The 14459-nt window shown below is 44.4% G+C and overlaps 1 protein-coding gene across 4 annotated transcripts in view; it reads right to left on the minus strand.

Annotated features, from left to right (window-relative positions):
* The window catches only part of ttll7 (tubulin tyrosine ligase-like family, member 7), an 81171-nt gene that overhangs the window by 39344 nt on the left and 27368 nt on the right, over positions 1-14459 (minus strand). For all 4 annotated transcript variants that reach the window (XM_084953490.1, XM_084953491.1, XM_084953488.1 and 1 more), the window contains exons 9-10: positions 11711-11869; positions 1570-1664 (exon numbers count right to left, since the gene is read on the minus strand). In XM_084953490.1, coding sequence (XP_084809616.1) covers positions 1570-1664; positions 11711-11869 — 254 coding nt within the window. The remainder of the gene's footprint in view (positions 1-1569; positions 1665-11710; positions 11870-14459) is intronic.

Raw genomic sequence — 14459 nt, forward strand, 5'->3', positions numbered from 1 at the left:
AGTCATTACTATACAAGGAAAAAGTGAGCGAAGCCCCCCCACACTCACTGTAGCGTGAACATAAGCGCTATGTCCAGTGGAAAGAGCTTCCCCGTGCCTTTCAAGGCCTCCTACGACTTATTTGTCATAAAATAACCAAATCTCCCTTTTTAATCTGTGGCAGCACATTAAACATCAGCCATGTAACAAATCACTTTGAGAAGAGATTTGTTTGGCCCACATGAATCCATTCAGGAGGATGGAGCCAGTCTTTATGTGGGCCCGGTGCACCACGCACCTCACTTGGCCAAATTAGATGTATACGATGTTGCATGTAATTGATCCAGTGTGTGTGTGTGTGTGTGTGTGTGTGCACTTTGTTTGTATATATGTGTGTGACTAGCAGAGCTGAGACTATATTTAGAGCAGTAAGAGGAGGACAAGCACACAGGGAAAAGAGGGAAAAAAGAGCAGAGGTCTGGTGTACAATGATCAATCAGGACAGACTCTCCGTAGCCAGGGGACAGAAAAGCATGCCAGCAAACACAAACACACACACGTGCACACAAACACGCACCCTACCTATACGAGAAATACATTCCAAAATAAAAACAGTGCGCATCTAAAAAAAAAAGAAATACACCCACAAAGCAAAACAAAGAGCAGCAGAGGAAGCGTATGTAGATATACGAACCACAGATCAGCGCACAGGTTAAAAAAAAGACACATTCAGAAACTCACAAACACCCAGCATCTCTGATTGAAGGGTTCACAAAGCACACAGTAGATGGTATTGCATGGCTTTGTACCTTGGCCATTATCCGTGTTTTTATCCACCACAGAAACACCAACACACAAATTTAGAAAGACAGCAATTTATTTGTCCAAAGCTTCAACTTCCTGCTGCGTTCACGCTAATGTCACTACTGTCTCATCAGTCTGAGACCAAAACAAGATAATGGCCGGATTGTACTGTGCGTCAAAATAATTTTTACGTTTGCTCGGCTGTCAAATTAAAAGATAAATAAATAAATAAAAGAAACCTAGGCACCGATTGAAATTCTGAGCATTTAAAGCCCTTTAAAGTAAAGCTTGACACAAACTCCGAGTGCGTCTGTGCACAAAACTTCACCAACTAAACAGAGCAATTGTGAAGTTTGTTGATAAAACATATAGTGGTCTTATAGGCTTCAGATCGAGCATGCCAGCAGCAAGGAAACAAATCTTTCCATGTTAAATTCTTTGTTTTCCTGTTATTTCTTTTTGAATGCATAGCTAAGGCTACACATTTACGTGCATCCATGCCAGGCACCTCTACTGATTTCCAGCAAAACTAAGAGGATAAGGCAGCAGGTGACCGACTGGCTGAGAGGAACACATTTTTTTAATTCAATGTAAAGGCTCCACATTTTTACAGTAGCAGCATAGTTACTTTCCATATTTATATTCAGCTACTTATTTTTGTGAAAGCCACAGGGAGCCACTAGAGACGGGCAAAAGAGCCGCGGGCAGGATTTGCAAACTGTAGATGCAATTTGTTGCATCTATTTGCATGGGTGTGTATGTGTAAGACAGGGTGGAAAACAATACCTGATGTTGAGGAGTTTGAGGGCATTGAGCAGCACACCTTTCTTCACATCGTAATCAATCTTCTGATCTGTCCCAAAGCTCGGAGCTCGATTGATCTGTCAGGTAAGAGAGAACAGACACATTCAAAGGATGCTCAGTATTTTTTTCTCTTCTTGTTCTGCTTCATATCACTTTTTTCTCCTTTCTTATCAGTCCAACAGACAGGCATGCTACGCAATTACAGGAGTGAGTTTAGAGCATCTTTGGAGAAAAGAAAAAAAAGATCTATTCCGACAAGGAGAGAAGTAGTGAGAAAGAGATGAAAGTTGAGGGTTTTTTCTCTCTTTGACGGACACTTTGCAACTCTTAGCCTTTGCCTGGCACTGACGAGTGTATGCCCGTGCATTTAGAAGAGCATATTTGCGTCAGAGTGAATGCATACAAACAGATTGTGTGGGTTAATCGCTCACCCCATAACTGACCCTGGTTCCTGACTCTGTATCCTAAGATTGCTCGCAACAGCCCGACGCCTCGACGCGCACGTCTTTGCGAGCGTCAGAGAACTGCCGTCGCTCAGCTCAGTGCCATCACGGACAATCAAGAGCGCTCAGAGAGATTCCGCTCAGCAAGAAACAGAAAGAGCCACCTCGGATTCGAGGTACAAAAGCAGGTATCATCTGGGGAGAAATTCAAGAGCAATGTACCATTCTTAACGGAACAATTTCCAGCACCAGTGCAAGGTATTCAAATATCAGTTATTATACCTGACACAACAAATCAATTCTTTTTACTCTTTGTTATGTTCCCACAGTGAGAAAGAGATTATGTGAGACAACAAAGGCTGCAAAAAATGGAAGAGAAGTGCAGAGGGAGGGTGAATGAACTGGCAACCGTGAGAGGAATGGTGTCTTTCTATGAGCTGACTTCAAATGACAATGCAACAGATGCCCAACGAAAGGCTGGCCGAGTTTGATACGGCTTGATTTTGGAGATAAGTCGGCTCTTTTATTAACAATGTCCGAAAGTCTTAGACCGCCCATTTTCTTTTTAATGTCTGGGTGATGTGGTCGTGTGGGATAAGGGTTTATTTGTTGAGTAGCGAAAGGAATTTTGTCACTTTGTTGCTATAAATCAGTTCAACAAAATCAGAGGTTATGAACAGTAACAGTTGACATCACCTTAATAGACAATGTCCTCCTATTAATATATTTTGCGGGGTTTTTTTCTCAATTCATTGACAATGTTTATGTACCCTGAAGTCAAAATTATCTGCTTTTATCAATGAAAATTACAGCCAACTGTCTGAGCGTCTAGCTGGAAATTCAACCTCTCCCAGTAGCCTTACTCTGCAGTCAACGTGAGTACTTATATCAGAAACACTATTCCTCTAGTTCCCGTCTTCCTTTGGAAAAAAGCCGTTGGATACAGTTGAACACATCAAAGCAGGACAACAGCCAATCACAAATCGGGATTTCAGTAACAGAGCAAAACTGAGCTAATCACAGGTTTTAGTGTCTATTACAGATCCCGTTCTATCCACCAATCAAAGGACGGTAAAGAGATGGATGGGGGGGAAAGGCTGGCGTGCAGCATCAAGCTATTTGGAACCATAAGGTTTTCCCGAGCACCAAAATTTGAAAGCCCCTTTGGAGACGGCATGCAAAGCCTCTCAAGGGTTGTGGGGGTAGCTCTGTGTAACTCCATCCCTCCTTCTCTCTCCTACATCTGAACTACCCATTACTAATCCTGACATAAAGGTGCTCAGTGCTGTGTGGCAGATTCGGGAACAGTGATGTAAGATAATATTTACACCGCTGCTAGACTCCCAGGAACTGCAAGAGCCAGAGCGTGTGTGTGCGTAACCCCCCAAAAAAAGGCCGTAACTGCTGAAAGACTGTGCAAATAAAATAAAGAAGAAAAAATGTAAATCTGCACCTTCCAGCGATCAGCAGCTACACCCAAACTGACCTAAGAAACGTGACTGTTGTGATACCAGGAAGCTTTTTATTCTTGCTATTTCCTCAGAAACTCTATACTGAGCTGTCTGTAAATATGCATATAACCTTCCCTGGGCTGTCACTGCCTGAGTCCCTTTAACTAGTTTAGGCAATAACTCCATAAATATCACAGGTGAGCTACAAAAGCCTCACAAATATGAAGTGTGTTTGTACGGATGTGCCCTTGTAAGCGTGCGTGTGCGTGTGTTTTTTATTATTTTGTATACAGCAGCCATTTATCAGTACGGGGGTGATGAATGTGTTCTAGCGCCAAGAGGAAAACAGGAACAGAGAGACCCTATGCAACTCTTTCGCTCAAAAGAATGAAGTGTACAATCCTCTCTGTGCCGAGGAGGACGGCGCTCCACTTCATCCTGCAGTTATCTTATCAAAGACAGCGAAACATTACTAAAGAAAAAATAAATAAAAAAAGAAGGTCTGTGTTCATTTAGAGCGCTCGCCAATATGACAGCCACAGTGAAAACAGTATGGCTTTAGAGCGCCGTAGCCTATAGGTAAGAGCCAGACTGGCAGTGATCCTGGTGACGCTCGTCTCGTTACTTGTCTTCGTTTCTCAGTTTGATTCGTGGTGTCAAGCTGTCACAGGAGAGACTGGCATCGCAGCGCTCGCTGGCTTTCTTTGCTCTCCCTCAGCTGTTTTGTCTCTCACCTTCTTCTTGCTGCCAGTTGCACTCCTCTCCTCCCTAGTTTCTATTTCCACTCTTTCTGTCTCTCACCGTGTTTTTCTGACTGGTCACCACTGACCCTGCGCTCCCCTCCCGTCCCCGCTCCCTCCCCGTGCTAGCCCTCATTCTCCGGTCGTTACCTCTCTTCATTTTTCTCTCGCTCTCTGTGTTTCTGTGTTCTCTATTTCCTCCCTGGCAAAAGGAAGTTGAACCAGTCTGGTCCTAATGAACCCCTGCAGGCTCCCAAAACCCCCCACTCTGATTTCCTTAAGTGACTCTGGCAGGGTCTTAAAGGAGCCCTTGGTTGCTCCAAGATGCATTCAATAAAAACGTCAGATGAAAAGATTAGAAACTCCTTTTTACTCATTCTTTGATTCGGTTCAGCTTCAGCGACGCATCGCTGTAGCCAAAATATCACTTGGTCAAAAAGCATATCGGTCTTTAATTCTTTCACAGGACCCTTTATCCCCATCTGATTACTGAATTAAACGTAGAGAGATGAAAGGGTTATAACAAAAACAAAGACGGGAAATGTAAAGCTTTTATTTTCAGCACCTTGAGTCGTGGGATTGAGATGGCTCAAGAAAAAAGAAAAAACCGTAACCTGCCATCGTTCATAAAGACCACTGTGAAATACAGGCTGTTGCCGGGGAGCCTCGTGAGACTTTTTTTTTAAACCATTTGGTTTGAATTTTCAGTGAACAGCAAGTCCCTCTACTGATCTTTATTTTGAGCACTAAAGTACAAACAAAAGAGGGAGAAATGCAACCAGTAAATTTTACATGGCTTATTTAATTTGATAATGCCTGGTGATTTCCAAGTGGAAAATTCTACTCAGCCACTGGTTTGAACATGGATCTGTTGATGTTTGATCTGTTCTTGCATCTCATTCAAGTAAATTTAATTCACTTTTATTGATATAGCATCAAATCATAACAGAAGTCATCTCAGGGCACTCGATACATAATGAAGTTACGGCATTATAACATTAAAATTGAGAACTAAGTGTGTTGCCCAAGGATAGCCAGTAAGCAAATATGAGCCAAACAGCACAATAAATGCCTAACAACAAGATTACTATTAATCGGGTCATAGGTCGTTCTGCACAACTACAGAGAATAAAGTCTCCACTCGTATTATGATAAGACGCTAACTGATGCTCCATCTCTGTCTGTTGTTATCACTTCAATTATGAATAAAACCATTAACCTGGCGATGACGATGCGTCTCGCTCGCTGCTAAAACTGCAGCGGACGTTAAACAGTTTGTACCTGTGGCTTCTGCAGCTTCGCCACACAGACCCTAATAATATAGCAACGGCACCGGATCAACAACAATCAGCTGCTTTATTTCCACAACAAATTGCCACCCCACATCGACATTTATTCTGCGTCTGGAATGCTCTCTAAAACAAGTACAAGGGCTGCTCGTGATTAATCGGTTCAGAAAAACGACCCCCTCTTATTATTCCTGGCAGAGTGTAAACAACCACTGCTTTGACAAGCCTCCCATTTTGCCCCGCACGCTCAAGGGTATCGGCACAGTTCAACCGCTGTCAGAATGGAGTGTTTGTTGCTGCACAATGGTGGAATGAGAGAGGGAGGCAGAAAGGGAGAGGGGGAAACCGAGCATGAGTAGTAGAGCGACAGCAAGACAGACAGCCAGCCACCCTGTTAAGTCGCTCTCTTGTTTCAGCCGTCTTATCAATCACCGTTTTGTTCTTTTTGTGGCATTTTACGTGGTCCACTCGGATGCAGGGACACTCTAGCGGAGTCTGGTAAAGGTCCTGGAAGTGAGTGGGACACTATTTAGCTTTGCTGACCTCCCTTGCTTTTTGAAGACATGGAAAAGATGCAAGGGGTACAATCCAAGGTAGTTAAATGCGGTTTAAGTGGATCTAGTAAGTCACCTATACACAAAATTCAAAATGCCAAAGAGTCTTCAAACAAAAACAAATCATCAGCCACAATCTGAAGTCCAGAGCTGACTGTCATAAACATGAAGGGAAAACATGTCTTCCCTTCAAAGATGCCACAGAGCCAGCTGTACCTGCTGCAGTTCCCTATGTCACTCATAAACGTGCATCTTCCTTCTCAATCACACGTGCGCACACAAACACACTGACACTGCCATACACGCCTGATGATAAATGACTAAGAGTTGGTGTATGTTTTCAACTGCCCCACATACAAAGCCCGTGCGCGCCTAATTTGATACTTATTCCATGAAATAGTCATGTTGGGGGAAAATGGATGTGGATAGAGACAGACAGTCCCATACATCATTCTAATTATTCTTTAATAAACCTCTTTTAAGCCGGGGAGTGGCTCGCAGGTCACTACTGCCACCTAGGGTTTACAAGTGGAAGGACAACCCCTCAGAGCGTAAGGACGATATCCATGTACATTTAAACAAGAATGAATCCCACTAAGTGCCAAAGATTAATCAAAGACAAAAGGAGAATGAAAGGTGGAAGAGGGCAAAAGAGACTCAGAAAGATAATTGAGAATATCAGACTGTATGTATTCTCCTCTATCATTTACCCTAGAAAATTCAATCATGAAGGGATGAAAATTATTTGGAGAGCACAGGTAGCAAGTAAATTCCTCTTTAATCACTCTGAATACACAATAATGTTCGAGTCGGCTGTAGCAGGTGTTAGGAAACACTTCTGAAATTTCCTCAGGAAATATGTGAAAGGCAGGCTAACCTCTAAATCCATCCTCTAAGAGTACCCGGAAAACATCTCTACTCTTTACACTTTTATGAAAGGCTATAAGAACATTACATTTTTACCTCATTCTCCACAGATTAAATAGAATTTCTACTGGAAATCTGAACAAGTGTGAGCCACTATTTATTCCAACCAAGGCATTAGCAGTATTTCCTCAGATCCAACTCATTAGGTGTCTGTATGTGGTTGGAAAATAGGAAAGTGTGAAAACTATCGATGTGTTTGTCTCTGTGCATCTGTTTGCAGTTGCCAATGCAGATTACTTCCCACAAACACACACACAAACACGCCAAAGAAAAAGGAAGTCTGGATTACGTTGGCTCTGATGGGCTGGAAGGACAAACCAAAACTCATCTTGAAACAATCGGAGACACAAAGCACACAAAGAGGGGAAAGTTGCAGGAAGGGGTGAGGGGAAGGGTGAAAAATCGCCACCCTTGGGGAAGCAGCCCAGCTGCAGACTGTTGGTCTGTTTTTGTAATGGCCAGTCACACATACAAACATACAAACACACAAACACCCCGTGACAAGCAAGGCCGTGCCACAGTTTGCCTAACCACGCCCGCCTCATTAGCTGCCAATCATTTTGCACGGCGGTCCTAAAAAGGGGGACAGGACACGAAGAAAAAGCACATGAGATGGATGAGAGGGTGGTAGTTAAATTGTTGCCATCAATAATCAAGCTGCCTTTGTGCAACGCTATCTTAATATGACACATAAAACGCAGTGAAAGTCGCCCAACTTCTTCCTTCTCTCTTCCTGAATAGGCCCGTGTGTGTTTCAGAAGAGTTAAACCTGCCAACCTCACTGAATAAAAGGCAAGACTATGGGCTGGAGTCGGTAAGCAGATGAGGGTAGCGTACCACACACCACAGAGGACTATTCCCAGAGGGGCAAAGACCATTCATCCAGACACACACGCACGCACGCACAGACACACACGCGGACAGGGAGTAGAAAGATTTACACAAAATCGCAGACACATCCTCGGCTGTATCTCTCATGATGTGTTTAACGTCCAGCCGAACACAGTACAGTACCAAACACTGCAAACATTCACACAGTGCAAATCAAATTTAGACACGCTAACTTACATTCACTTCTGCACACACACACACACACACAGACACACACAAGCACACCGTCACATGCTGACTGTAGCCCTAACAAGCAGGCCGACCAGCCTCTAAGCTGCCTGGAGCCCGGCACTAGAGAGACAGCTTCGTGGGGACCGGGGAGGTTTCTAATTATTCATGCTCACTACAAGCACTTGTTTCTTCTTATTTAGAGTTGACCAGCTGGAGCTTTTTTATGCTGCATGTGGGGAAACAGCTTAAAAAAATGAAGTGAGCCACAGCCTGTAATGAGGCTGGGCCTCAGTTCACTGGTCCTTGTGCTGGGGGTCCGCGGACACCCATCAGGACCTCGTGAGAACGCTAAATTGCGCTCTTTGTCAGATTCTGTTTCAGGGGTGGAAAATTTAAGGCAATAGTTTTGTGTGTGTGTGTATACGTCTTGTCCTCTCCCATTTTTATATTTTTCTCTGTAAATTTGAAACTATTTGTCATGCCAGCTTACAGGCCACGGGCCCTAAAGAGGCTGCAGGGTCGAGGGGTGCGGGGGCATAATATTGTCCCGCTGCTGCATTTCCCCAACAAGTAAATGCACTCCTTACACCTGACGCTGGATTTTTTGAAGCTTGCTGGTCCCTTTGGCCTGTATAGTGCCATCTGATAACACCACTACATGCTAACAGAATTCATGAGCTTGTGCCACGAGGCAATTACTGAGCTAAACAGAACACGTGCAGCGATTTTTATTTTTCTCCTGGTTTGCTTAGTTTTTTGGTTGTTTTTTTCAGTTTTTTTGCTTTTAAAAGAGAAAGAAAACACTCAATGAACGGCTAAGAGCAAAAGCCTTGGCCTTGACGATAGAAACTACAGTCTAGGCAGAGACGCGTGTTTGAATGCGTGCTTGGATATGCAATTGAGTGTGTGTGCGCACTTGAGTGTGCGCCTGCATGAAGCAAAGATCACGGCTCAATGAAATGCCTTTCCTATACGAAACACAGATGCTGTCTGGGCTGGTTTAATGAAAGTGAATGTCTCAGGTTACGCCATTTGAGCAAGTGCGTGTATGTGTGTGTCTTTGTGCGTGTGTGTGCCTATGTAGTGCTGATGTTTTGAATGTCAATAGGAGGTAAAACCTGTGTTGAAAACTCTGCTGAATTAAGACAAGGATCGCACAAAAGCCTGTCTCTCTCCCTCGCTCTCGTTTTTAGCTTCCCGTCTCCCCTTTCTCGTTTTGCTTTGAGCACAATGTGCCTTCTTTGATGGCTGGCCGTGGTTTGAGACTCATCACCCCCTTGCCTTTTCTCTACTCACCGGTGTGACAAGCTACTTAGCAGGTGTCTGCAGGTCTGTGGAGTGTCCCTCTTTATTCCTCTGTGTTTGTTATCAGTATATTTCCAATGATATCTCTGTGCTTGTGTCCACTTACAAAGAGATAGTGTACTGTATCACAGAGGGTTTTTCCTTTTTTTGCAGTTGCAACAAAGAGGCAAATGCATCCTCTAACACAGGAGTTTGGAGCCTTATTTTGAATATCACGCTGCCCCACTGAAAAAAACCCTCGTGTCTCCTTTCTGAAGGTATAATTGGAGGATGTGAAACGCAACCTTTTTCTTCTTCCCTCTCCATCCTCCTACACGCTCTCAAAAACAGCTGGCAAAAACACAAACGTAAAGAACAGGGATAATATGATCTGACAGTTTCTTGTATATGATACCATCTAGCTTTCACGTATCCAACTGGCTTTTGAGTCTACGCAGGTTGAACTTTCATTTCCTGGTTGTGAGTTTGCATTTAAAAGAGCAAGAGAGGACAGTGTCGGAACAGCAGTCTGGGTGAAGCCCCAACGAAGCATGGCACGTGTAATTCACAGTGACACCAACAAGGAAACCTGAGTGGTGGGCGTCCACAAATCCAGAACAAACCTGTAAGACCTAGATTGTGGTTCAATTTAATTTTTACTGTTTCGTATCGACTCGAGGGCAGGAAGAAAACAGAAAGTTAAAACAAATGGTGAAATGGGCTGAAATAGATTCAGTTTACTACAAAATGTTGCAAAGCGATCTGCTGAAAAATTAAATTTAGACCTGAGGGCTTGCCATAGGGTACCGTTTGTGGAAACCAGCCTATGGGCCCGCCTGCTTGTTGCGTCCCTGCTGAATAGCAACGAACGTCGACGGGCTAAAAAGTGGTAATAAAGTTATTTTCAATCTTGACAGTGTACGCAGTGAGGATTTGAGAGGGGGTCTCTTTGCTAGCAACTATCCCCTGACTAATCAGTTGAATTTGGGAAATAAATTATTGTTGCTGTAAATGTTGCGTGAAAGAGAAGCAGGGTTGTGTGTTTGTGTGTGTGTGTGCGTGCGTGTGTGCGTGGGATGTTAATTGATGAGACTTATAGAGAGCTGCTAGTAGCACAGGGGGGATCATTACTGCTGGAGTGGAACAACTGCATTCACGGCTGTTTGCTATGTCTCATACACACGCACACACACACACACACACACACGAAATGCTCACAAATGCTGTCACAGTGCACGAGCAGTCAAAAGGAACACCATCCTCTTGCTCTCTCTTGTACATCCTTTTGTCTTATACTACAACTGCTCAGCTACACAAGAAATGTCACGTAGGGTAATAACAGCACCCTAATTCCAAGATGACAGAAAATGCCAGCACCTGAAAATACCAACCAACTATCAAATGTCACTTTGTTTCTCCAAAATCTCAGAAAAAAACCTAAAAATGTTATTTTGGGTTGGCATGATGGGGGGAAGAAACCCCAAACAATTATCCCCAAGGCATTTCCCCATCCTCGAGTCAATTTGTGGGATGGGGGTGGAGGTGCAGCCACTTTGGGTTAAAGGATTTAGGTCACACTTTAACTCACTTGCTGACATCAGAGCAGTGAGATAGAAATCCTGGAGTGGAATCTGAATTTGACTCGATCTCCTGCATGCCTGACACCCGAGAGACTGACACTTGAAGAATTACTAGTCAACCTGCTATTGTGGCCTATATTTTAAAGCCTGCAGGGGGGTATGGGGTGGGGTGTCTTTATCGTGTCTTATAGGCTGCTGTATATTCATGCATTTCTGTATGCATCTATGGGTGTGCATGAATGCCCGCATGCGTGTAATCAAGCATGCATGGCTGCGATTGTGTGAGTTCCTTTCATTTTACGAGTCTCTCCGTGTGTTCGGAGGCGCGTAAACACGTACTTCAGACCGTGCGGGTGTTTGTGTGTGGGGACCAGAGCGTGTGGGCACAAATCAGTGTGTGTTTATGCTTTCTGTCAGTGTGCGGTAACGTCTCCCTGTCTCCTGCTTATACCACATTACATCAGTCTGGAGCCGCTGTCACTTCAGTAGCAGCGCAGACAGGTGAGACTTTACAGAAACGTTAGAAATCACAGAAGACAGAAAACAAGTGTACCTTCACTCTTTGTTGAAAGTGTTTTTAAAATAGCACACACAAATAGTAGCTTAGCATGACATACTAACAGTATACAGAAAAATAGTAATAGTAGTCTAGAAATTAAATATCTCAAATTATCTAGTGAAATTACGCCTCCAAAATATATTCTAGCTTTTGAGAGAAACACACTTCTCCAATTTAACCAGCTTTACACACACATGCATGCTGTACATATGCTGTAAATAAAGAGAATTATACCTCCAATAGCCAGGGTTTGAGTTTGCGGTCCAGAATAATGTCAAAGCCCAGGACCTCGAAGCAGACGCTGTCACTCCCCGGTGGCTGGCCAGGGCGACACATGCGGTAGGCGTGCAGCACGTGGGGCTCAGCTACTATTAATGTCTTCACCACCAGCTCCTGGCAAGACAGACACACAAAGCCAGAGAGAATCAGCCAGCTGCATTTACAAAGAGAACTCTTTTTTTCTTTAGTAGGTTTCGTTTATCCTAAGAAGCCATAGGCTGTGGGCTTTATAGCTGCTGATTAAAAGGTCTCCTTAATCAGGAAATGGTGAAATTAAACTCTTTGTTTTAATTTCATTTTAAAACTGCAGATAAGGGATTGTACCTTTGTATTTAGGACAAAACTGACAACGAAGCAATGGTGACGGACACACTAGAAATGCAACCCACAGACATGCTCCACAGAGGCGCGAATGAAATGTTTATTTAATCCTGAACTCGAATGCGTTATAAAGACAGTCTGTCGGTTTAAAAGCTAAAGCCTTTTGAATTGCTCTCACACAGAGACTTTCACCAAAGTTGGTGGTGGTCCATCTCCATTGCTTGTGGTGCCCAACCTGTGCGCATGTTTGTGCTTGCACCTATCTGTGCTGGCTGCTACCAGCCTGCCTACTCCCAGCGTGCAACTGGGGTAAACATGCTCAGTCTGACACACACACACACACAAACACGTTGCACATAGCTTACCCTCACCAGTCAAGCCCCACACAGTGCTGCTGGCCTGCAGTTTGCCCAGTCCAGACTGACTGCTGGGTGCAGGAGAGGTGTATGGTGGTCTGGCCCTGGCCTGATAAGGCTGCACCCCCCTCTCCCTTTTCTATCTGTCTGTCGCTCACACACCTCCAACCATATGACAATCCATCCACCCGTCTGACCCCACAGGCTGCCCAGCACAAACACCTGGTCCCACTACCACTGTTTATGCCCAGAGTCCCCAGCAGTGGCTGGTGTATGCACACGCGTGTGTGTCCTTTGTCCCTGCCCACATCACCTCCCTCCTTATCCTGAGCCCCCAGCACTGGCCACTGCCTCGCACCTTATGTGTGTGGATGCGTGCCTGTATCTTGCTAGCTTTGAGCTAGAATGGTTTAACCTGCTCCTTTTTAAATCATTTTATTCATTTTTGTTTTTGTAATCTTTATATTTATCCAAATACCAAATTAATACACAAGTAATTTTTTTTTTCATGTTTCGATCTGTGGCTTCCTTTGTTAAATTTACGTAACAGTATCACTGGATTAAACGAGGCACATTAAAAATAAAAAACCAAAAAGAAATATTCTAAGGCAGCACGATGGTCAGCACTGTTGCCGCACAGCAAGAAGGTCCTGAGTTCAATTCCACCATCAGGCCGGGGTCTTTCTGTGTGGAGTTTGCATGTTCTCCCCGTGTTTGCGTGGGTTCCCTCCAGGTACTCCGGCTTCCTCCCACCGTCCAAAGACATGCAGTTTGTGGGGTTAGGTTAATTGGATAATCCAAATTGCCACTAGGTGTGAATGTGAGTGTGAATGGTTGTCTGTCCTTGTGTGTTGGCCCTGCAACAGACTGGCGACCTGTCCAGGGTGTACCCCGCCTCTCGCCCTATGACAGCTGGGATTGGCTCCAGTGCCCCCCGCAACCCTGAAAAGGATAAGCGGAAGCGAATGGATGGCAATAAAGGAAAATACTGAGTATATGGAGAATAAATACTGCATTACTCTGTCAGTGATGTATTATTCTGTCAAGGAAACTAATGCATAAAAACTTGAGAATTTTTACATATGAACAAACGTATCTTTAGATGTTGGAAAAAGTCTAAAATGCAGTTTCAGATTTTTTTGTTTTTATTTATTTATTTTCGCCTCAGTGTGTGTGTGTGTGTGTGTGTGTGTGTGTGTGCAAATATAAAAATATAAAATCCATAACTAGCTCATTTGTAGTCAGACGCCGTTTTCAAAATGACCCCTGTGGTGGACCACCAGGTGGCTCCACTCACACCCGGTGTGAGGGGAAGTGAGAGGGTTAGGCTTTTGGCGCCTTGAGCGTTCAGTTGTGTGAAGCCGAGATTAAAGTTGGAGTAAAATATTGAGATCTCTCGTGTCGTCCTTTCATACCTCCACATTGGTGACCCCTGGGGCGAACATGCTAAGGTCCGAAGAGGAAGTCAGCTCCTGCCTGGAAGCGTCGGCGGCTGCCGGACTGCCACCTCGGCCTACAGCTGCTTTTGCTGCTAGCTTGCGACTATAGAGCGCCTGGGCATTGTGCAGTGTTCGTTATCCCATTTCCCACATCCAGGATTTTTCCGCCCCAAAACTTGATTCTGTTCATCTGGAACGTAGCGTTTTCAGTGGGAGAAACGTTTCGTCGCTCATCCAAATGACTTCTGAAGAAGTACGTGAAAAGGAAAAAATTACCTCTGAATCGAGGAGGGGGGCTGAGGGTACATCGTTCACCATGTTACAATGCTGTGAGTGCAGCCATTCCCCAACTCTCTGTGAATGGTACTCATGGCCATTGATCAGTGGGCTTTGATCAGTGGGCTTTGATCAGTGGTTGTTGATCAGTGGTCACGATTTGCATATTAATGATCAAGAAACTGACCTCACAGCCCATTGATCATGCGACGTTTCCATCAGCCGCCCACGCTCGGTGGTTCCCGTTTCATGGTGTTGTTGCGTTTTTGAATCGGCGCATGCTCTATCACACCCGGGGGTCCGGGCCTCAGC

The sequence above is a fragment of the Perissodus microlepis genome, chromosome 15 (genome assembly GCF_051167445.1).
Source record: "Perissodus microlepis isolate ML-2025 ecotype Zambia chromosome 15, ASM5116744v1, whole genome shotgun sequence".
Classification (NCBI taxonomy): domain Eukaryota; kingdom Metazoa; phylum Chordata; class Actinopteri; order Cichliformes; family Cichlidae; genus Perissodus; species Perissodus microlepis.